The sequence below is a fragment of the Antechinus flavipes genome, chromosome 1 (genome assembly GCF_016432865.1).
Source record: "Antechinus flavipes isolate AdamAnt ecotype Samford, QLD, Australia chromosome 1, AdamAnt_v2, whole genome shotgun sequence".
NCBI lineage: Eukaryota > Metazoa > Chordata > Mammalia > Dasyuromorphia > Dasyuridae > Antechinus > Antechinus flavipes.
In genome coordinates, this window is record NC_067398.1 from 456,288,659 (window position 1) to 456,312,663 (window position 24,005).

The following is a 24,005-nucleotide window of genomic DNA, read 5'->3' on the forward strand; positions in this document are numbered from 1 at the left end:
AAAGAGAATTTCTATATTTTCACTAATGAACATAATATAGACATGAATCTCTTGGTAACAGTTTTCAGTGATTTTTACATTTTCAGGCACTTACAAATTATAGCTTATAGGCAAAATGACTCTTGACTGAGAAAATGTACTAAGTGGATTTGAGGAAATTCCTTGCGGAAATACTGAGCTTATAAAGAGGAAGAAATTCTCTTAATCAAATGACAGCTAACAATTCTTTCATGATTCATCCTGAGAGCTTTCTTCCCTGACAATGTAACATCCTATAAGCTTTTCTTCCTTGGATTGTGTAGGAATACCTGCTACTCATTTTGCTTTGAGTCAGAATAAGCTGCTCATATTGCTCAATAATGATCCATCCTTATCTGTCCCATGGTGAGGAGAACTCTGGCAGAAGCTTACCTGAGTTACAGGATCCTCTGCAGCAGTTGGTGGGGTAGGTGGTAGTTCTACAGATGCAACAGGAAGTGCTTCAGGTATGGACTGGTGCTCAGCATTGGGTGGAGAGAGTGGGGATATTATCTCAGGAGTTTCTTCTTCCCCTGATGATTCTGTACAGACATCTTCCAATGTTTCTTCAGCCACTTCCTCCTCCTCCTCCTCCTCCTCCTCCTCTGATACGTAAAGAAAGCTACTTTTTAATCATTAAAAGTGCTATCTTCATGAATATAACTACCAAGTAAAGTACAGGCAAAAATAGGTGGTGCAGTGGGCAGAGTGGCAAAGTGGACAGAGCATTAGAATTGGGAGTCTGATTTAAACACTTACTATGTGACCTTGGGCAAGTCAATCAACCACCTCTGAGCCTCAGTTGCCTCATCTGTAAATTGAGGATAATAATAGCATCTACCTCACAGGGTTCTTGCAAGAATCAAATGAGATAATATATATAAAGTGCTTTGCAAATTTTAGAGCACTATAGATATGCTGGCTGTTATTTGTACTGTATTTCTTTTATTATTCTTTTAAAAGTAAATATGCAAAACAAATTAGCAATTGGGATCTATTCCTTTCAAGTACCAAGAAATAATAGATTCAGTAATTTTAAAATAATGAATTTTATTTGTTTTTATTATTACTAAATAGTAATAATTATAACATGCTGAGCTTACAAATAGCAAGATTTAAATATTTACTTTGTAGACTAAAGATGGTATAGTCATTACCTATAGTCATCTAATCTAAACTTCTCATTGGATAGTACAGTGGACTTGGAATGAGGAAAACTTAAATTCAAATCCCATCTCAGATACCAGTTATGAACTTAAGAAAGTCACTTAAAAAAAAAATCTCTCTATGCCTCAGTTTCCCCATTTGTAAATTGGGGTAATTTAATATCTATAACAACCTCCCAGGGTTGTTGTGAGGGTGAAATAGACAACACATACAAAGCTCTCTGTAGATCTTAAAGCATTATGTTAATCTTAGCTATTAACAATGAAGAAACTGAAAAGACCCCCAAAAGTTATTTATCCAGAATCACACAGAAAGGTGTGGAATTCAAAACCAGACCCCATGATTTCAGATCTACCCTCATTTCCAATGTGTGATGCTGTCTTTCCTATAGGTTTTTCTATTTTATTAAAATATATTGGGTTTTTTAAAAAATATATTTATCTTAGGATTAACTTTCAAAGCTAACTAGAAGTTATCTTGTTGTTGAAGACAGTTTTATAATTTAATAAGTTTTTTTTTAATATAACTATTGTTTTTTAAGGCTCTAAATTCAGATTTCCTGGTTGTTGTTTTTCTCTCTCTGTATTTGAGCTGGTCCAATCTCTCAATGTTCAGGTGTATTTGTGTAGGTCTAGAGCCCCCTACAGCTGCTCACTTCCTCTGTGACTCACCTTTCTAATCCCCTCAGTAAAGAATCTAATGATGTTTAAGCAGGAAAAATACCAGAGGAGCGACTGTTTAAATGAATTCTTTCATAAAGTAAGAATATTTTAGTAACATGGATAATTGTTCCTTAGTCTATCTGTTTTATAAATTCAGATTTTTTTACACTGAGCTAAACTGGAACAAATCTGATCTGGAAAATACCTAAATAGAGTCTGGCTACTTCTCTCAATGAGTAGGCAGGCTTTAAAGGCTCCCTACATTTCAAATTCCCTTCTACTTACAGGAGATACAGGAAATCTGGTGTCCAGGTCAACATCTGTCCCTTGTGCTCCATACTCTCTTTATGAAGACTGTATAAGAGGCAGACATTTGTCACCCAGACTATCCAGGCCTTGTGTTTGTTCTTTCAACTTATACCCAGGAAAAGTTAGCTCTCATTTCACTTTGTTTCTGTGGAGTAAACAGACTGTTTTGTTGCTGTTCATTCATTTCAGTTGCATCTAATTGGATGCAATGAATTCTTTGTGACCCCTTTTGGGTTTTTATTAGAAGATATTTGGAGTAATTTGCCATTTCCTTCTCTAGCTCATTTGAGGAAACAGAGACCAAGGGGGTGAATTAACTTGTCTGGGGTCACACAGCAAGTAAATGTCCAAGCTTTTACAATTTGAACTCAGGTTTTCCTGACTACAGCCTAGTACTTTATTCACTGTGCCACTTAGCAGCCCTGCAAAAAAACTATACTTATAAAAATATACCAGGTCACCTCTGAATTAAAGGCAGTATAAGAGACTAAAGAGGTGGTGTATGGTAGTGAACACAGTTACCTTTCAAATCAGAAAAGCCTGGGTTTAAGGTCCACCTCTACCATCTAACATCTCAACATCTCAATACTCCCAGGTCCGTCTCTAAGCCAAAACAGATGTGACTGCACTGAAAAAGTTCTGTACAAAAATACAATTACGGGACTTATCCAAATAATACTATTGAAAAAAATACAAACAAGAAAATTCTCTTAGCCATAAAGTAGAGTCAGGGATACTGGAACCAGTTCAACACCTTGGGAAAACCAATTATTAAATTTTCAGTGTGAGCATTTATAGCTTGACAATCAGTAAACATTATTAATCATGTCTTGATTTATTGTTTTCTTAATTTTCTAGATTTAAGAAAATGATGGAGAAAATGTTAATAATGCAGATTAAACTTTAAATATTGTAAAGTTTTTTTAAAAGGCTGGTTATTAAATATTTATCAGCATACTTCGGAGTAAGAAAGACATCACCCTCCACCTCCCTCTAATATTTTTCAAGTTTGCTGAACTCAGATCAATGTGGTACCTAGGAAAATTCCTAGATACATTCAATGCTGTACCCTATAATTTTGTATTCTGTGTGGACAAGACAAACATAACCATTTAACTTGGCAATGAGTACCTTTCTCTTCTTTTTTCTTTTCATTTCTATCCTACATAAATATTTGTAATCTCTATCAACACAATCTCTAAACTAGTCCACTGCCCCTAAATTAATCCTTATTCATTTCTTAACTCCCCAAGGCATCCCAACATCCAGTTTGTTTGGAACAAGTAGTTCCAAAGAGAATATCATCTCTTCTCCTAACTGCTGAAGAAAGACATTCAGTCCTAAAAAGAGATTTCTTTTGATTTTCTAGACTTAAGAAAATGATGGATAAGATGTTAATAATGCAGATTAAACTTAAAATTATGTCATACATTTTCGAAAGTCTGATTGTTAAACATTTACCAGCACACTCCGAGTAGAAAGACATCTCCCTTTTTCTCCCTCTAATATTTTCCAAGGCTGGTGAACCATCAGTATGGTAGTTAAGGAAATTCTCTATTAAGAGATTTAGCTCTAAAAATACAAGTGTAGTGTTCATATATGGTGTGGATTATATTACCCATCATGGTATAATGGCAACTGATTGTCCCCAAGTCAAAGGACCCTAATGGTTACGTCCTATGTGATCTTTGTTTTTTTTATTTGTAAATCTAGATCTGTGATTGTAGGACCTCTCCTCCCCTAAGCATATTGTAATAGATTATGTATCATGACCACTTCATTTTATTATGGAAGGACTTAAAAAAAGCTTATCCCAACCTTTCTCACCTCCCTCCCAATACCATCTGACACTCTGATTTGTGAATTGTCAGATTTAATTAAACAAACACTCTACAATTTCCCAACCAGATGCCTTCTCTTTTCTCATTGGTTCTCAAACTAGCACCAAGTGACATTTTATGTGATCATGGATGATGTTTTAAAAGTGCTGTCGTCATCAGAGGCACTTGACTGTCAACAAAGTGCATCATGGTGTAAGAGGCCCTGTGATGGACAAAGTCAGAATAACCCTTGTCAACAAGCTGCACGATTCTGCTGTGAAACGAAGCCTCATTTTCAATTATGGTCCCTGTAAAGTTGTCAGGTTCTATTTTGGCAGCAATACTGGAGTGTGACCCTTTACACCCCAACCTCCAGCAGCTTGCACACACCTGCAGTTTAAGACAGCCATTTTTGGTCACCTGGGTGATATACCTTTGTAAAAGTCAATTTCTCTTATTATCTTTTCTTCTCGATTGAGGTTGACTGTAAAATGGTCCATGTTGTCATAGCCTTGTTCTATTTTCTCCATCTGAAATGCCTTGGATGCTTCAGAAATTCTGAAATCAAGACAATGTGGCAGTTGCAATCACTGTTTGGTGAGATGGTCTTGGGTAAAAATAGAAAACCTGAACTCTTCATCAAATGAAAAAGTTACTTACTTTTGTAACAGCGTTTTGGCATTCTGTAAAAGCAAGAAAAGGCTGTTTAATTCTTTCTTTTTGTCAAAGATACTTTATATTCAGAACTTTAATTCTCTCCACCTCTTAGAATATCAAAGCATAATACATCTGATCAAATTCAAATCACAATCTCTCTTTTTGCATTTAAACACTATGACCTTTTAAATACATTTTATTGAGTAACATAATCAGATTAAAAACCAGGCACAGAATGAAATAATATTTTGTTCTGGTCAAAATTGTTCAATATAATAAAACTGACATAAATGCAGAAAATATGCTGTGAGAGAGAGATATTTTCCTATTCTCTGACTACAACAAATAACTTTTTGTATCTAACCTGTCGGCCTGGTAAATGTCTTTAGATTCTTTGACCACATTGAACCATACCTGTAAGAAGACTGCCATTTCTGGCTCATCCATGAACTGAATTCCTGACTCAACCAACTTGGATACTGTCTCCAGATGATCTGCATACTTTTTAATCAGTGCCCGGACACGCTCCAGTTTTTCCTCTTGGCTTCTTGTAATGATTTGTGTCATCTCATTCTTTCTTTCCTCCAGGATGCCATAGAGATAATCAAATTTTTCACATAGTTCCTGTTTCTGTCTTCTGCAACATTCCTGTCAGTTGAGTTGACTCAAATTAGAAAGATTTTAAAGCGCATCTATTTTTTCTTAGTTATTGCCTACAGTTGTTTTATTCAGCAAAGAAATGATAAACTAACAGATAAAGCAAAATTATAGAAAAATTATGCATAATGACAAAACATCCCCCAAATGGCTATGAACCTACCACTTTCCTAAATCTGTGAAGTCATGAACATTAAGGCTGATTTGAAAACAAGTCCTTTAGGAAAAGTGCAGTTTGGTCTTCCTTTAATCAGAAACTGAGTACAAACACAACTACATCATTCAAAACTTAATGCCAGATTCATATCCAGAATGCTTCGTCATTTGACGCTTTGGAGGAACTGAGGGCCAGGGTCACACATCAAAGAGAATGAGCTCAAGAAAGGTGGACTTAGAACTTTTTCTCTGTCTGGGCAGGCAGTCTTTATCTTTCCAGAGACCTCCAGTTTCTTTGGCCACAGCTAGCATATTCCTAATAAAACAGTCAGTGGACCCAATAATGGGTCTTGGTATGGAGAATTTTACTGCCATGAGATATCCTGTCTCCAACTTGGAATATAACACCAAGTCTTGTTTTCCCCTTCAATTACATGTAAAAACATTTTAACCTTGGTTTTAAAAATTTTCAAGTTCCAAATTCCCTCCACATTGAAAAGACAAGCAAATTGATATTGATTAAACACATGCAAAAAGTCATGTAAAACATTTTCATATTGGCCATTTTGTAAAACAAAACACAAAACCAAAAAAGAAAGAAAGAAAGCAAAAAAGTACTTTCTTCAATCTGCATTTAGACTTCATCAGTCTCTGGAAATAGAAAGCATTTTTCAAGATCTTAGATCATAATAATACTCAGAACAGTTAAGTAATTCACAGTTGATCATCATATAATATTGCTGTTACTGGGAATGATGTTCTGCATACTTCATCTGCATAAATACATATATATCTTCTCAGGTTTTTCTGAAACCATCCTGCTCATCACTTTTAAGCACAGTATTATTTCAGCAAAATCATACACCCTAACTTGTTCAGCCTTTCCCTAATTAATGTTTATCCCAATAACAATAATGTTTATTATTGTTTATTCCAATTTTTTGCCATTACAAAATGAGTTATTATAAATACTATTGTACACACAAATCCTTTTCCTTCTTCTTTGCTTTTTTTGGAATACAGACCCAGTGGTAATATTGCTGGGTCAAAAACTATGCACAGTTTTATGGTCCTGGGAGTTTTGTTCCAAAATGCTTTTTAGAATGATTGGAGTTGTTCACAATCCACCAACAATGCATTTATATCCCAATTTTTCCACATTCCCTCCAACATTTCTCATTTTCTTTCTCTGTCATGTCAGCCAAATTGTAGGTATAAGATGATACCTCAGAGTTGTTTTACTTAGTATTTGCTTAATAGTGATTTAGAGCATTTTTAAAAATAGCACTTTTGATAGCTTTGATTTCTTTATCTGAAAACTGCCTATTTATATTCTCTGACCATTTGTCAATTGGGAAATGACATATTCTTATGTTGACTCAATTCTCTATATGTTTAAGAAATGAGGCTTTTTCAGAGACATTTGGTATAAAAATTGTTTTCCTCATTTCCTACTTTCTTTCTACTTGGCTGCATTAATTTGTGAAAATCCTTTTTAATTTAATGTTATTAAAATTGTCCCTTTTATATCCTATAATATTCTCTATCTTTTGTTTGGTCATAAATCCTTCCATAGATCTGACAGGCAAAAATTTCCAGGTCCCTTAATTTGCTTATGATAACATCCTTTATGTCAAAACCATGTATTCATTTTGATTTTGTCTTGGTAAATGGTATGAGATGTTAGTCTTTACCTTATTTTTGCCAATTTTCCAATTTTCCCAGCAATTTTTGTCAAATGTTGATTCTTATCCCCAAAGCTTGGATCTTTGGGTTTATTAAATACTAGATTACTACAGCTGTTTACTATGGTACCACTATGGTAGAATAGATGGTGTACATTTAATCTATTCCACTGAGTCACCATTCTGTTTCTTAGCCACAACAGATTTTTGAAAAATGATTACTACTTTATAATAGTTTGAGATTTGATATTGCTAGACCATCTTCCTTTACATTTTTTGTTGATTCTCTTGATATTCTTTACCTTTTGTTATTTTTTCTAGCTCTATAAAATAATTTTTGATAGTTTGAGACACTGAATAAGTAACTTAATTTAGGAAGAATTGTCATTTTATTATATTAGCTCTGCCTACCCATAAGCAATTAACATTTTTCTAATTGGTCAGATCTGACTTTATTAGCATGAAAACTGTTTTGTAATTGTATTCATTGTATTCATTTTATCTAGGTCATGCCCACAACAGTGGATGTCTCCCAAAATTCTATCCTGGACCCTGGGTTTGTCTTGGCAGGTAGATTCCCAAATATTTTATATTATCTAGCGTTATTTTAAATGTATATCCCTTTCTTTCGCTTCCTGCTGGACTTTGTTGTTACTTTATAGAAATGCTGATAATTTGTGTCGGCTTATTTTATAATCTGGAAATTTGCTAAGGTTGTTTATTATTTCAACTAATTTTTTAGTTGATTCTCTAGGATTCTTTAAGTATGCCATCATATCATCTGCAAATGATGATAGTTTTTTTCCTCACTGCTTATTCTAATTCCTCCAATTTCTTTTTCTTCTCTTATTGCTAGGGCTAGCATTTCTTGTACAGCATTGAATAAAAATGGTGATAATGGCCTTTTTACTTCCGCCTTGCTCATATTAGGCTGGTAAAGTGCCACCTATTTTTGTGATAATCTAAAAAGGTTTTTGGAGAAATTCTTCTTAAAAAATAATTGACTTTCCCTATACTTGGGAACATACAGGGTTTTGGTGATAACCTTTGGTATTTTACAGATTTAGTTTTTCGTCTTTTATCAAATTATGTGATGACACCTAATCTGAAATAAAGAGTATCCTTCTGTCACTATCTTTTCCTTCTTTCCGGTATAATATGAAGAGGTAGTCCTTCTTGTTGCTAAAACAAATCCCTCTCCACGCACAAGTGATCCCACTCCATTTCAGCTCCTCTAATAAATTGCCCTTTTTATCATCCTCCCTTTCTCATTTATCTTTTCTTCCTGTCTGCTGGCCGCTTCCCTACTATACAGCCTACCTATTAAAACCACATTCATGTCTCCACCATTCAAAAAATCCTCACTGATCTATTCATATCTCTACTAGCTATTACACTGTATTTCTCCTCCTTTTATGACTCATTGAGAAATTTGTCTATATTGATGTCTTCACTTCCCTTCCTTTGACTGTTTTCTTAATTCTTATAGTCTGGCTTCAGACCTCATCATTCAACTGAAACTTCTTTTTCCAAAGTGGTCAATGATTTCATAATTGTCAACTATTTCCTCAATCCTTTTTTTTTCTTAACTTCTCTGCATCCTTTGACACACTACCCATCACTCTTTTCTTGATAGTCTCTTCTCTCTAAGTTTTAGTAACACTAAAATTTCTGCTTTTCCTCTTCCGTGACATGCCCTCAGTCTTTTTTGCTGGAATTTATCTAGGTCATGCCCACAATAGTGGATGTCTCCCAAAATTCTACCTGGACCCTCTTTGGTTCTCTAACTGATTTCGTCTTATTAATTTCCTTGAATTCAACTATTATCTTTGTGGAGATAATTCTCAGGTCTATTTGTCCAGTCCTATGCATCCTTTGACACACTATCCATCACTCTTTTCTTGATAGTCTCTTCTCTCTAAGTTTTAGTAACACTAAAACTTCTACTTTTCCTCTTCCCTGACATGCCCTCAGTCTTTGTTGCTGGAATTTTATCTAGGTCATGCCCACAATAGTGGATGTCTCCCAAAATTCTACCTGGACCCTCTTTGGTTCTCTAACTGATTTCATTCGTCTTATTAATTTCCTTGAATTCAACTATTATCTTTGTGGAGATAATTCTCAGGTCTATTTGTCCAGTCCTATCCTCTCTCTGCCGTCTTTTGTCTCTCATATCCTACTAGACATTTCAAACCAGATGTCCCACAGATATCTTAAACTCAATGGGACCCAAACTGGACTCATTATCATTCTTTTCCATATCCTCCCTGCTTACTCACTTCTCAATTATTGTTGACATTAAACCATCCCCCATGTCCCCTGAGCTTTAAACTTAAGCATCCTCCTCAATTGCTCACTTTTCCTCACTCCTCTGTCATATGCAATCATTTACTAAGTCCTGTAGTTTCTATCTTTGTAACATCTTTCAGATATGTCCTTGTACTCCTCTGACATTGCTACCACCTTGGCATAGGTCTTCATCATCTAACTCTTGGACTGCTGCAATAACCTGCTGGCTGATTTCCCTGCCTCAAGTCTCTCCTCCACTCCACTCCATCTATCACTCTGCTGTCCAATTGCTCTCCCTAAAGTGTCAATCTGACTATGTAACCCTTTTCATTTAATCAATTCCAATGGCTCCCTATTTGTCTCTCTTGACATTCTCTCTCTTTCATTGACATTCAAAGCTCTTCAGACTCCTTATTTATTATTTTACTAGTAAGAAGATCATTTCTGGTCTTCTTACATCTTACTCACTCCCACATACACAGATCCAGTGACAAGGATCTTTTTATTTCTTGTCTCCTATGTGTAGAGCTCTCCCATTCTGCTTTCTGGTTTCCTTCAAGTCCCAGAGAAAATCTCACCTTCTACAGAAAACCCTTCCTTGTCCCTCTTAATTTTAAAGCTTTTTCTCTAACGATTATTTCTAATATGGCCTTTCTAGATATCTTCGGTATCTCTGGCACAAAGTGCTTTCACTGGACATAAACTATACTTACTTTCTAGTTGAGTAACTGAAAATATTGGGAGATTTTATTGTTGCTCTTTGGATAACTACTAATAAAGCAATCATTCTCTATTTTTTTTAATCGCTATCATGCTTAAAGTATGGTGGAATGAAGCTGGAAGTCTCATCTTATTTATTTTCAGGATGGTTTGAAATGATGTCTTTATCTTTTAGAGGACAAGGATGGATAAATGTTTATAGGTCCTGACTTATCCATATCAAAAAACCTATAACCACCCTCCTTACATGTCTTTGTTTTTTGTTTATTTTTTCTTTTCTTTTTTTTTTTTTTGTTTTGCTGAACAGATATTGCATAACTTCGATAGATGCATATGCTAGACAGAATAAGAGGAAGCAAACTTGTTTCTAAAATAAGGAAATGATGGTTCTTCATTTGAGTTTCCAAGCCAGTCACTTCCAATGAATTCTTAGAAGCCAGCTAATGTTGTTGCAAGGTAGAATGAATATTAATTTCCAGTATGAGATAACACCAGACATTATAGGGGGAAAAAAAAGGTATGCATATTCCCTGTGGAGATGGGTGCAATGTGGAATAGCTTTAACTGGAAGCATCCTTTTAACTTTTCATTTGAAGACAGAGGTTCAACCAAGTACTGTGGAAGTTAGTGAATTTAGAACTGATTCTTTTCCTGACTTGTTCATTTCTTCTCTAAAGAACAATGTTCAGCAGGTATGTGCTACCAAAGAGGAAATTAGTCAGGGGAAAGGACAAAGTTATCAGTAGTGATCGCTTTGCCAGTTAGTACCACAAAATACCTTTATAAATGTTACCTAAAATGCTGTCAGTGTTGATTTTATAGTAACCTGAAAAATATAATCAGAAAGGAATGTAAGCTTTTGCATCATGGAAATATCTATAGTTAGCATGCATCAAAGGCACCTTGCTGTCTGCAAATTCTTCATTGCAACCAGCTTTATCTCTGTTCTGCCACAACTTCCTGCTCTCCCCCCAAAAAAAAAAAAATTCTCTTTGTTCTTAACAGACTTTTCATTTGAGTGAAAAGTTCTTTGAACCCAAGTCCACACACACACACACACACACACACACACACACACACACACACAAACACACACACAAACACAATTCTTTTGAAAGGCTATACATTGTCTTTTAAGCTGTTAAATGAGTTTTCTTGTTTTTTTTTTCTTTTTGATCTGACTTTTAATGTGCAGCATGATAAACGTGGAACTATGTATAGAAGAATTGCACATGTTTAACATACACTGGATTATTTGTCTAGGGAAAAGGGTAGAGGGAAAGAAGGGAGAAAATTTGGAACACAAGGTTTTGCAAGGATGAATATGGAAAACTATCTTTACATATATTTTTAAAATAAAAAGCTATTATTTTTAAATTGTTAAATGAGACCATAAGATTATTTTCTAACTATTAATTTTCTCTTTAATATTTCACCTATCCTTCAGTCTATGGAACTATGTTTTTAAATTTTGTCCTACACTGCAAAAGTAAGAGAGGAAAACACTCCATCACTGTTGCCCTTGGTGTTGGCCTCCAGACTGATTCAGCTGGAAGGCCTCAGATCTCAACCTGACCTTTATACTGTGCAGCCACGCCATTTTTCCCTGCTGGCTTTCAATGTCCTAGAAGAGCTAAACAAAAGTTGTCTGCAAAGTTCCTGTCAGAAATGAACATATTGCTATCTGTTAAGAAATAAAAGTTCTAGAGCATTGCCCAAAATTAATTATCTGAGGGGCAGGGAGGCCTTTAATTATGTATAGTCTAACAGCGAGCTATGAGCTGATTGTGTCTCTAGAAGGCCAAGACATCTGCATGCAAAGTAAAAAATTAAATCTCTGATCAGAATGTTTTCTCAGAAACCAATGTTTCAAGTGCTATGCTTTAGCTTTACCCTTTTCTTAGGTTTATTGCAGAAGACAGAGCCTTTTCTAAACTTCAAAACACCATATGCAGGGAGATATATTAGAAGGCACATTGGATTTTATGCCAGAAACTTCAAACCTGACCTTTTGCAAATAACAAACTCTCTGGGCCACAGTTTCCTAATCTTTAAAAAAAAAAAATTGGGGGAATAGGCAGTTTTCAGAAGAAGATATCAAAACTATCTATAGTCATATGTGGAAAAATGCTCTAAACCATTATTGGGGTTTTTTTAAAAGGCAAATTATACAACTCTAAATACTAACTCACAATCAAAAATGACAAATGGTGGAGGGAATGGGGGAAAAAGGTACACTAATGAATGCTCGGTAGTGAACTGGTCCAGCCATTCTGTAGAACAATTTGAAAGTATGTCCAAAGTGCTGTAAAATGGTATATATCTTTTGACCCACCAATACTACTAAGCCTATATCCCAAAGAGATCAAAGAAAAAGGAAAAGGACCTATATGTACAAAAATATTTATAGGGCAGCTAGATGGTACAATGGATAGTACACCAGTTTTGTATATTCCCAGGTACCAGGACCATGCCCAGTACATAGTGGATACTAAATAAATGAATGAATGGAGTCTTCTAACTAGAAGACTAGTGCTCTTTGAACAAACCAGAGAGAACCAGACTCTCTGATATTAACAGATCCTAGATTTTATTTTATAAAGCAGGAAACTAAGCCTTGCAGAGGATAAATTATTTGTCCAAGATCATGCAATTAGTAAACTGCAGAGCTGGGATTGAAACTAAGATCCTCTGATAAAAAGCTAAAGAATCTTAGAATTTGAGAGTTGAGCAAGAGCCATCTAATCCAACTTATACAATAAAGGCAATAAAAGTACAAAATATCTGATGAGTGGTTGTCCCAGCTCTGCTTGAACACTACAAAGGATGGGGAAGCCCTATCTCTCAAGGCAACTCATTTCATTTTGGAGCCAAGGCAGCTCTGATCTTTTTTTCTGGATATCAAGCCAACATTTTTTTCTTTATAAATTCTACTTATTGTCCTCAGTTCTGTTCAAATAGAATAAGTCTAATTCCTCTTTTTTTTTGGATATCTGAGCATAGCTCTCATGTTCTATCCCATCTTCTGTCCTCCAGTCTTCTTTTCTCCTGAAAAAAACCCTCGATTTTCTTCAACTTGTTAAAATGGCATGAACTTAAGTCCCTTTATTACTCAGTAGTTAAAATAATGCCTGGTATATATGAAGTGCTTAATAAATGCTTAATGACAACTATTCTGGCTACCCTCCTTTGGATACTTATCAATGTCCTTCTGTCACTGTGCAGTCTAGAAATGAACATAATATTCCAGATGAGATATATTGAGGGCAGAGTAAACTGGGATTATTACCTCCCTATTTGTGCTTTAGTTTCTATGGGAGAAAAAAGAATTTAAATAAAGAAAGAGGAAAGAAAAACCTTATAGATGACTTAGATAGGTTTGGACTATGAAGTAAATCAGAGATTGAATAGAGGAGGAAAAATTTGACAAAACTTAGGAGAATAATATTGGAAATTTTGAAGAATAAGCTTTAAGCCCAGGTACTGGTTCAGATTCTACTTCCCATTTATAAGAGAAACAAAGAGGTTTGGGGGCATTTAAGAAGACTTATCAGATTCAAGAAGATCAATAAGTTTAGGAAGCAAAAGCCAAAAAGATGAACCCAAGAAAGATCAGAAAAAGTCAGGTGGTGATATGAAGCACAGTAAGTGAAACAATTAGTAGGTTAAGCAAATTGATGGAGTACATTGGTAGATTGAGCAAATTGGTCAGAAAGAGACAGGGAATTGGTACCAGACTGAAGGAGACCCAGTGAGTATGGCTTTGGCTAATGAGGGGTTGTTGAGAAAAATGAAAGGAATTCAACTGAGATGTCCAGTTAGTATGAAGTGATCATTGGCTGAAAACAGGGCTCATCTTTTATCAACCAATATTGAGAATAGTGCAATGATTCACAGAAAGTATGAGATGTTTATGATACTTATGTTTCTGCCATGGTTGAGTGACTATTATCTGTATTCTAAGTGTAGGTTGATTTCTCTCCTAAAGGAGAGACAATGAATACCTCTCCCCTGCTGGTTGCTATGGAGGATGAGGGGCTTTTAGAGGAAACATATTTTTTCTACTATACCATCCTTCTTTTTTTGTTTTTTTTTTTGTTTTGTTTTAATATATCTCCTTTCAACTCTAAAGAGTTCAAGGTACTGGTTCAGGGCTATTTTCAATCACCCAATAAACATTAAGCTCCTCTTATGTACCAGGCACTTTGATAAGCATAAGTGATATAAAGAAAGCCATTAAAATATCCCCTGTTCTTAAGGATCTCAATCTAATAGGGAAACAATTTCCAAACAATTATGTATGAACAAGATTTCAGTATAAATTGAAAATAATCAACAAAGGAAAGACATAATAATTAAAAAAAGATCTGGAAAGTCTTCCCAGAGAATGTAAACTTCTGGGACCTGAAGGAAGTGAGGGAAGTCAGTAGGCAGAGATAGACAGAATTCTGTACATGGAGAAGAGCTAATGAAAATATACAAGGTTGGGAAACAATGTCTTTTTTGAGAAACTTCAAAGAGGCCAGTGTCACTGGCTCCACAGAGGATGTAAGATTTAGGAGGATGAAAGGTGGGACAGGCAGCAGGTTAGGAAGGGCTTTGAATGTCAAACAGAAGATTTTCTATTTAATCTTGTAGGTGATAGGGAGTCACTGATGTTTATTGAGTTGGTCAGGTGTATCTGTGTGCATGTGTGTATGAGAGAGAGAGAGAGAGAGAGAGAAGAGAGAGAGAGAGAGAGAGAGAGAAATATAGAAAGAAAGAAAGAAAGAAAGAAAGAAAGAAAGAAAGAAAGAAAGAAAGAAAGAAAGAAAGAAAGAAAGAAAAAGAGAGAGAAGAGAGAAAGGGGGGAGAAAGAGAGAGAGAGAGAGAAAGAAAAAAGAAAGAAAGAAAGAAAGAAAAAAGAAAGAAAGAAAGAAAAAAAAGAGAGAAGAGAGAAAGGGAGAGAGAGAGAGAGAGAAAGGGGGAGAGAGAAGAGAGAGAGAAAGGGAGAGAGAAAGAAAAAGAGAGAAAGGGAGAGAGAAGAGAGAGAGAGAGAGAACGAGAGAACGAGAGAGAGAGAAAGGGAGAGAGAAAGATGGACAGATTTGCACTTTTCAAGGGTCACTTTGATAACTGAGAAGACACAGAGAAAAAGAGAGAGATATAGACAGAGAGAGACAGACAGCAGAGACAGAAAGGGAGAGAGAGATGGATATATCTGAGGTTATGGAAGATCACTTTCACAGCTGAGAAGACAGACTTGAGAATGGGGAGAAACCACAGTTAAAACCTAAGAAAATTGCCTCTGTTGCTATGACCACATAAGGGACAGATGCATCATTAACCAAAATAGAGTTGAAAAGGATTCAAATAATTCACTCACAACTGAGCAGCTGCAATTAAACAAGACCCACCCATATCTATCTCATTTTCCTTCACCCTTGATCCCCACACAGTTGTTCTGAGCATCATGCAGCAATCTGGTTTTGATTCTAGAAAGCTCTGGGTGACAAAGAACACAGATTTAGTCAATGTGTAAATTACTTGAATATGTATCTTCATTTATAATACAAATTCGTTTTCTTTCACGAGGCCACACTAAGTTAGCTTCTTTAGACAATAAAAGCAATAAACTTAGGGAGCCTAAGAGAAATGTCAGCGACAGTGGCTTATTAACCTTGCAAAAAGGGTTTTGCTTAAAACTGTTTTGTTAGAATATCAAAATTGGGTTGATAATCTTTTTTTTTAATTTCTACCACTTAGGTTTTAATAGGAAATCTATCCACATTATCTAATTCTATATCTCAACAGAATAGGTAAATATAGACATCTACTTTCTGTTCTTCCTACTGACCCCATAGCATCCCCTAAAGAAAAAAAGGAAGTAAAGAAAGAAAAGACTGCTGAGATAAGATTTATTTTAGAACAATGCCACTTCCAGGTCACTGAAATTGTTCATTTGGCCATGTTGTCAATATAGGAGTGACTGACTGCTTAGTAAGTGTGAAAAAAAATTAAACTATTTTAGACTGTTGACAGTTGACTTCCAAGAAGTACAAATGTCACTTGGGGGTTCTGTGTGGGCTGGGAGGTAATATAGGTCATAGGCCACAGAATTTTAGAGTAGGAAGGGACTTTGGAGATTATGTTTGGTGACTTTTCTTCATGTATAATTGAAAGCAGTTTACTAATTAGATTCTGGATCCCATGAATATTCTCCTGAACTCTGAAATACTGAGCAGTTACATGTCAATTGCTGAAGAAAAAAAAAAAAAAAACAACTTTCAGGATCCTGCCAAAACTGTTAATATATTACGAACTCACTAAAGGGAAGTAAGCTGATTTCCAAATCCCACCAAGAATTCCAGATTTCTACACATAGCTTTTCCCTTTCCAGAAATCTGGAAGAAGAAGGAAGGGAAGAAATAAATATTTTTAAAATGCTAGACATTATTAAAAGCCTTTTAAAAAATAAATATTATCTTATTTTATCCTTACAACAACAGAGGTAGATGCTATTGTTATCTCTATTTTACAGATGAGGAAACTGAGGCAGACATAGCTTAAGTGATTTGCCCAGGATTATTCAGCTAGGAAATGTCTAAAATTGGATTTGAACGAGATCTTTCTAACTCTAAGCCTGACATTTTATCCACTGTGCAACCATTTGTCTCTGAGAGAGTTTGTATTCCTTGATTCTATATTTCAAAAGCCTACCTATATAAATCATATTACAAAAATGTGACTGTCCTATTCATATGTTCCTAGTGAGACCGGGTACAATGCAGGAGAGGCTCCAGAAATTTTTTAAATGTCAGAGGTTCTAAAGCTATAACAAACAAAATCTTCAATATGCTAAAAAATGATACTTATGATATCAATCTAGCAGATTTGTTGTGAGGCTAAAAGGAAATAATCTAAACAAGATATTGATTACAGAGCAGACCTATAAAATATCAGTTCTCTTTAGGAAAAAAAGATAAATAAATACTAACATACTAGATACCAAGACTTTATTCCACATTTAGAAGCCCAATATCTAGTTCGTATTGGTATATTTGATAGCCACATGAATCTAAGTATCATGTTCCATCTGGAGCTGAAACCAATGAATAGAATCACTATCTAATTTTCTGCATTCTTATAGGTGTTCTGAGTTTGGGGTCAACTAATCTGCCTGAGATCAGGTGGCAATGCCTCCAATTACTACTACCTAATATTTACATAGTACTTGAAAGTTTGCAAAACCTATTGCTTGACACAAGCAACAATACTGTAAAATAGGTTCTAATTATTCCCATTGTGCATTATGGAATGCTTTCAGGATGGAAACTTGGGCATTATGAAATGACTTATTTAAGGTCATATCTTTAGTAAGGATTTGAAGCAGGATTTTAATCAGTTTTCCTGACACCAACTGCAGTATTCTATCCACTAGGACAGTTAGTGGTCCTCTAAATTGGTCCAGAAAACCTTTAGTCCAGTCAGTCCCAGAATGTCTTATATGTCCTCTATTACTAGTTTCTTTGATCAAGAAATTGATAGGTCATTATAAAGTGAGGCAACCATGATCTAAATCTCCAAGAAGCAATTGGCCCTGACTTTGTATCCATTGGGTTAAGATGACTTAGAGCCAGGCTGAAGTCAAGCATAGAATGGGTCACAGGTAGGATTGCCTCACCACACTTGAGGTTCCTCATCCCTAGAAAACCTGATTTTTCCTTAGGATAGTATTTCAACACAGACTTCAGTTCATCCTATGACAGTAGGTATAAAAGGCAACAGAAGGGAGTTGGACTATTAATATTATTCCTCCCAAAGGGAAGTATATAAATAAACCGAATATATTTGTTTCTCTTGAATATTGAAAAGAAGCTGTTTACAAGTTGAATCACAAACATTTGATGAGAAGCTTATCTGATCTCTGAAAAAAAATGACATATTTTTAAGAAATTCTAATAATTCTGTCATAGCTCTAAATATTTCTAGAATCCATTTCTGGGGAATTGCCTTTAGTGCTAATTTTATAATAATAATTATAGCTAGCATTTACATAGCACCTTAAGATTTATGAAGCCCTTTATAAATATTATCTCCTTTGATCCTAACAACAACTCTGGGAGGTTGGTACTTCTATTATCGCCATTTTACAGATGAGAAAACTGAGGGAAACAAAGGTTAAATGACTTATCCAGAGTCACATAGCTAGTAAGTGTCTAAGGCTTGAATTGAACTTAGATCTTTATGACTTCAGGACCACTGCTCTATCTACTTGCTGTGGTTTATGAACCACATTAACCGTTTTTAAACATAGTAAGATAATAGAAAAAAATGTATTCTTTGATTTAAATGAAAAAATCTGTTCTTGTATTAACTGTTATAGTAAAAATGTATATTCATTCATGCAGAGTAACTTTTGTTTTGAGAATCAATTTCCTTATTCATGGCTAAAACATTTTAAAAGTGATTTTTTAAACTAAAGTTTTCTACATGACATTCTACACTTTGATATTTAAAAATGTGTATCCTCTCCAATAAAACATACTATACCCCATCCATGCTAACCTATTTATATGACTACTGTTGATGTAGTGTCATGATTTCTTCACAGGCAAGTGTACCCAACCTTCTCAGAGGTCTCAATCAGAACTCTTGACATAGTGTGATCTCAGTAGAGCATGCAGGATACCTATTGCTTACCCATACTCCTCTAACTAGATGACTGGGATCACTTGCTTTTTCAATGAAACATCTCCATATGGCTTATTGTAGTGTAGAAGTTTGAGAGTCTGGGCCCTGAATTTGTTGTTGGAAGGACCAAAGGAGGGTCCCAGGAGAAAGAGGTGGCTCCTTTAGCTGATACCCCAAATTCCCCAGAGAATACCCACACACATACATACAATCCACACATAAATTTTCCCACAGTTGAAAAGTCAGTGTGGTATAATCAATAGAGAACTAGCCTTTGGACCAGGAAATCATGAATTCAAGTATTACCTGTTACATATTGGTAAAGTAATCCTTAGCAAGGGTCAACTACTTGAGACAACTCTCTAAGATTTGAAATTGCAACAAAGGTACTGATTAGCCCTGGAAGAGGGGGTTTCCTAGACAGATGAAATTACAGCTTGAGTCTCCATTCTTTAAGGTAAAAATTTTCCTACCAATGTTTTCCTTATTAATTTTCATCTTATTTTAGTCTCATAATAATTTTGTGCTTATAAGGGAGGAGAAACTATGGTATGATTTTCTCTGGACAGTTTCCCCTGCCAAGCCCACCTCACAAGGACAACCCAGAATAACATTAATCAGTGCCATAATTAGACAAGTGCAACTAATGATCTCCAGAGAATGATTAGATCAGGGTCCAAAGAAATAAGACCAGAAGACTTTAGCTGAGAAATGTATCCACCCTACACCAGAGGATTCTCTTTTTCCCATCCCTAAGGGATGCTCGGCCAATCAGAGAAGAGAAATTTGCAATAACAACATCCCCACCTCTTTTATGCTTTCTCTTCTCACCTCGGCCTTCTGGCTTCCTTTAAGTACCAATTAAAATGCCATCTTCTACAGGAAACCTTTCCAAAGGTCTCTTATTTTAGGCTTTCCCTCTCTTAATTATTTCCTGTTTCTCCTTTATGTAGCTTGTTTGTACATATTTGTTTTTTAGTTGTCTCCCCTATTAGATTTTGAGTTCCTTGAAGGCAGTTATTTTTTCCTCTTCTTTTTTGTATATGTATGACCCCAGGGCATATGGTGGGCGCTTAATAAATGTTTACTGACACCCCCACACCATAAAGAAGCCAGTTACATCTTAAAGAAGTGCTCTCAACTAGGTGGAGAGAGAGACAGAGAATGGAAATCACAGTACCACTGCCCACAGTGCAACTTTGGCCTCTGAATAAAGAAAAGATAGATCAGGAGATAGGATGCTTTCTTACATTCATATGCTCAGATGGGATTTAGTCCCAACGTTCATGGCCTGATAGCTAAAGAGATTGACTCCTGTGTAGGATAATCTACCTACAATCCCCAAACTTTACCCCCCCCAATCACCTTGAGAATGTCAAAATACTAGGAGACACCTTGTTTTTCAGAGTTAAGCAAGCAATCTGTGCTCTAAGCTTGCCATACCACAAGTCCCTTGTGCTAACTTTCTCTGTTGCTATTGTTCCTCCCTTCTGTTGCTACACCAGACAGCTTGATTATCCAACCACAAATAGATAAATCAAGATTCGGCCCTGTTGCCTCCTGTTCCCCTGCCCAACGGGACTGGTACATGTGTCTAGAGCTCCTCTTGCTTGCAAGCCATTTCCCTCACTTCGAAATTAAGCTTCTGTTTGAATCCTGACTCTCCTGTTCTGTTCAGCTCCAGCCATCCACAGGTTAGAGGCCAGTTCAGTCCAGTTAACAAGGATGACAGTTGACAGAAATTCATCTCCCATAGTTCCCCAATGTCGTGTTTCTTGGGAGATCAAAGAGTGATGAAGTATCTTTAGCCATCACTCAATCCCTCTCCTAACTCTAGGCAAATCATTTTAAGCCACTCTAGGCAGAATAATCTTTAAGATCTTCAAAGACAGAGTTCCATATTCTTTGAATTTTTAAAAAAATTCTTAGTAAATTTTGATACCACTATTACATGAATAGAGTGCTCTGCTGAAGTAATTTATTATTGACATAGAATCTCAGAACTGGAAGAGTCCTGGAGGTCACCAAGTACACATTATACTGAGCAAGAATTATCTCTTACAAAATCCTTGGCAAGTAGTTACTGAATTTGAGGTCCTTAAGTGACAGGAAATCCCCAAGACAGCCCATTTTTGGACAGCACTAATTATTAAGGAATTTTCCCTTATGTCCAAACAAAATCGGCCTCTTTCTCAACTCCATCCATTGTTCCCAATTTCACCATAAGAAAAGTTTTCATTCTAGTTAATCTAAATTCCTGAACAAAACTCAAACTTGTTCTTCCCTGGAACAGAAAATAACTAACTGTTCTCTATCCCTTTTATGTTTTTTTTTTCATTAGCTAGAAAACTGTCTTTTTTTCCCAGCTCCCCTCAGTCTTCCTCTTATTTCTGACCTAACAAGTCAGTTTTCTTATTCTTTTCTAGAAAGGCTATATTTTCCCAAATTTCACTATTTTGCTTATTCTCCTCTAGACCTTCTCATGTCTTTCCATATTTGGATCTGCAATTTATCCATTAGTGCTGGCTTTTTAAAATCTCACCATGCCTTCCCATCTTATAAAATTCTTTTCTATTTCCTTCTGTAAATCTTTTATAGAAGCAAGGCATTCAATATGCTAAACCAAAGGCATCAAACAAATGGCCAATGGCCATATGCAACCCCTGACATTCCTCAGTGTGGCTCAAATCAAATTAAAGTATAATTGAAAAATATTCACTTAATTTTTAAATTATACTTTCTTTTAAAAAAATTCCACTTACTAGTATTTTATTTTTTCTAATTACATGTAAAGATAGCTTTCAATATTAATTTTATAAGATTTTAATTTCCATTTTCCTCTCTCTCCTTTATTCCCTAATGTGGTAAACAATCTGATAGAGGTTATATATATGTACTCCTATTAAACATATTCCCACATTAATCATATTGTAAAAAAAAAAAAAAAGAATCAGAACAAAAAGGAAAAACTATGAGAAAGATAAAGCAAAAAAATTGAAAATAGTATTCTTCAATCTGCATTCAGACTCCATAGCTCTTTCTCTGAATATGGATAGCATTTTCCATTATCAGTCTTTTGGAATTGTCTTAGATCATTGTATTGCTGAGAAAAGTCTATGAAAGAGCACTATGTTGCTTCACTGTGTGCAATGTTCTTTTGGTTCTGCTCAATTCACTCAGCAAAAGTTCATGTTCATTTTTTATGGAATAATACTTTTCCATAATATTCATATACCATAATTTATTCAGCCATTCCCCAAAGGAGATGATGGGCATCCCCTTGATTTGCCAAAGAGAGCTGTACAAAAGTCAGTCCTTTTTCCTTTTTTGTGATCTCTTTGGGATTCAGAGCCAGTAGTGGTATTGCTAGATCAAAGAGCATGCACAAAGGGATAATGTTGCAAAAAATTACCCTGGCATGGATTCTGTCAATATAAAGTTATTATTAAATAAAATAAAATTAAAAAAAAAGATTAAATGAGATAAAAGATATAAAGTAAGCTGCAATCTTAAAGTGCTATTTACAACACTTTTTCAGCAAAGAATTGAAAACAAAGTAGATGCCCACTAATTGGGGAATGTGAAAACAAATTGTGCTATGTGAACTGAATGAAATATTACTGTGCTGTTAAAAAATAAAAAGTAGCATGAATACAAAAAAAAAAAAGAGCATGCACAGTTTTATAATCTTTGGACAGAGTTCCAAATTACTCTCCAGAATAGTTGGATCAGTTCACAATTCTACTAATAATGCATTAGTGTCCCAATTTTCTCACATCCTCTCCAACATTTATCATTTTCCTTTTTCTGTCATATTAGTCGATCTAATAGATATGAGTGTACCTCAGATAGACCTCAGAATTGTTTCAATTTTCATCTTTCCAATCAATAGTGATTTAGAGCATATTTTCATATGACTGTAGATAACTTTAATTTCACCTGAACACTTCCTGTTCATATCCTTTGACCATTTATCAATTGGGAAATGACTTGTATTTTTATAAATTTGACTCAGTTCTCTATATATTTTAGAAATGAAGCTTTTATCAGAAATACTGTCTATAAAAATTATTTCCCAGCTTTCTGTTTCCTTTCTAACCTTGGTTGCCTTGGCTTTGTTTGTACATTATCTTTTTAATTTAATGGAATAAAAATGATCCATTTTGCATTTCATAATGTTCTTGTTTGATTACAAAGTCTTTCCTTCTCAATAGATTTGACAGATAAACTATTCCCTGCTCTCCTAATTTGCTTATGGTATTGGGAAATATTTAACAAAATTAATTTCATTTTAAAACTCAACCATTATATTCCTCAGGGGTTCTTATGTACAGACTAGTGGCCCCCCTTTCTGAGTTGGATATCACTGTGCTAGGTAACTTCCTTTAATACTTCCAATGTATTGAAGATAACACTATAATATAGCATATTTAAAGGACAGTGCCCTAAAAGGAATGCTTCAATTAAATCTTGATCAATTAAATCAATCAATCAAACCTATATGGTTTATACCTAATTATATATTGCACTATTATTTTTTCAATCAATAAGCATTTATTAAATTATCTATACCTATCAGGGGCAACTAGGTGATTCAGAGGATAGAAGACTCATCTTCCTGAGGTCAAAATCTGACCTCAGCCACTTACTAGCTGTATGACTCTGGGCAAGGCACTTCACCCTGTTTCCTTAGTTCTGCGTCTGTAAAATAAGCTAGAGAAGGAAATGGTAAACCACTCCAGTAGCTTTGCCAAGAAAATGCCAAATGAGGTCACAAAGAGTTAGATGTGACTAAAAAATGACTGAACTATGTATCAGACAGTGCCGGCACTAGAAATATAAATGCAAAAAAAAAAAAAAAAAAGACAGCCCCTAATCCCTAGGAAATTTACATTCTCCCAGCACTATATTTATCTTTAAATTACATTACTAAAGTGCCAACTCATATTTCCTGTGATCTAGAATCTGCTATAGACCTTGAGACTTTTCTTTTACTTTGTACAAAATTACAAATTTCCATTTGGTCTTCATTCAAGTAAGGAGATTATTTGAATCCCAGTTGGCTTTCATTGATTTTCCTTTGAATTTCCTTATTTTAAAAAATAAGGGAATTGGACTAGATGGCCTTAGATCTTCCAACTTAAATCTTTTGCTCAATAGCCTTTGATTTTAATACTTTGGCCCTGATCCTA

General features: G+C 35.1%; 1 protein-coding gene across 2 annotated transcripts in view; it reads right to left on the reverse strand.

Annotated features, from left to right (window-relative positions):
- The window catches only part of TRIM55 (tripartite motif containing 55), a 74,024-nt gene that overhangs the window by 30,800 nt on the left and 19,219 nt on the right, over window positions 1–24,005 (reverse strand). For both annotated transcript variants that reach the window (XM_051970106.1, XM_051970105.1), the window contains exons 5-8: window positions 5,048–5,281; window positions 4,637–4,659; window positions 4,410–4,534; window positions 412–623 (exon numbers count right to left, since the gene is read on the reverse strand). In XM_051970106.1, coding sequence (XP_051826066.1) covers window positions 412–623; window positions 4,410–4,534; window positions 4,637–4,659; window positions 5,048–5,281 — 594 coding nt within the window. The remainder of the gene's footprint in view (window positions 1–411; window positions 624–4,409; window positions 4,535–4,636; window positions 4,660–5,047; window positions 5,282–24,005) is intronic.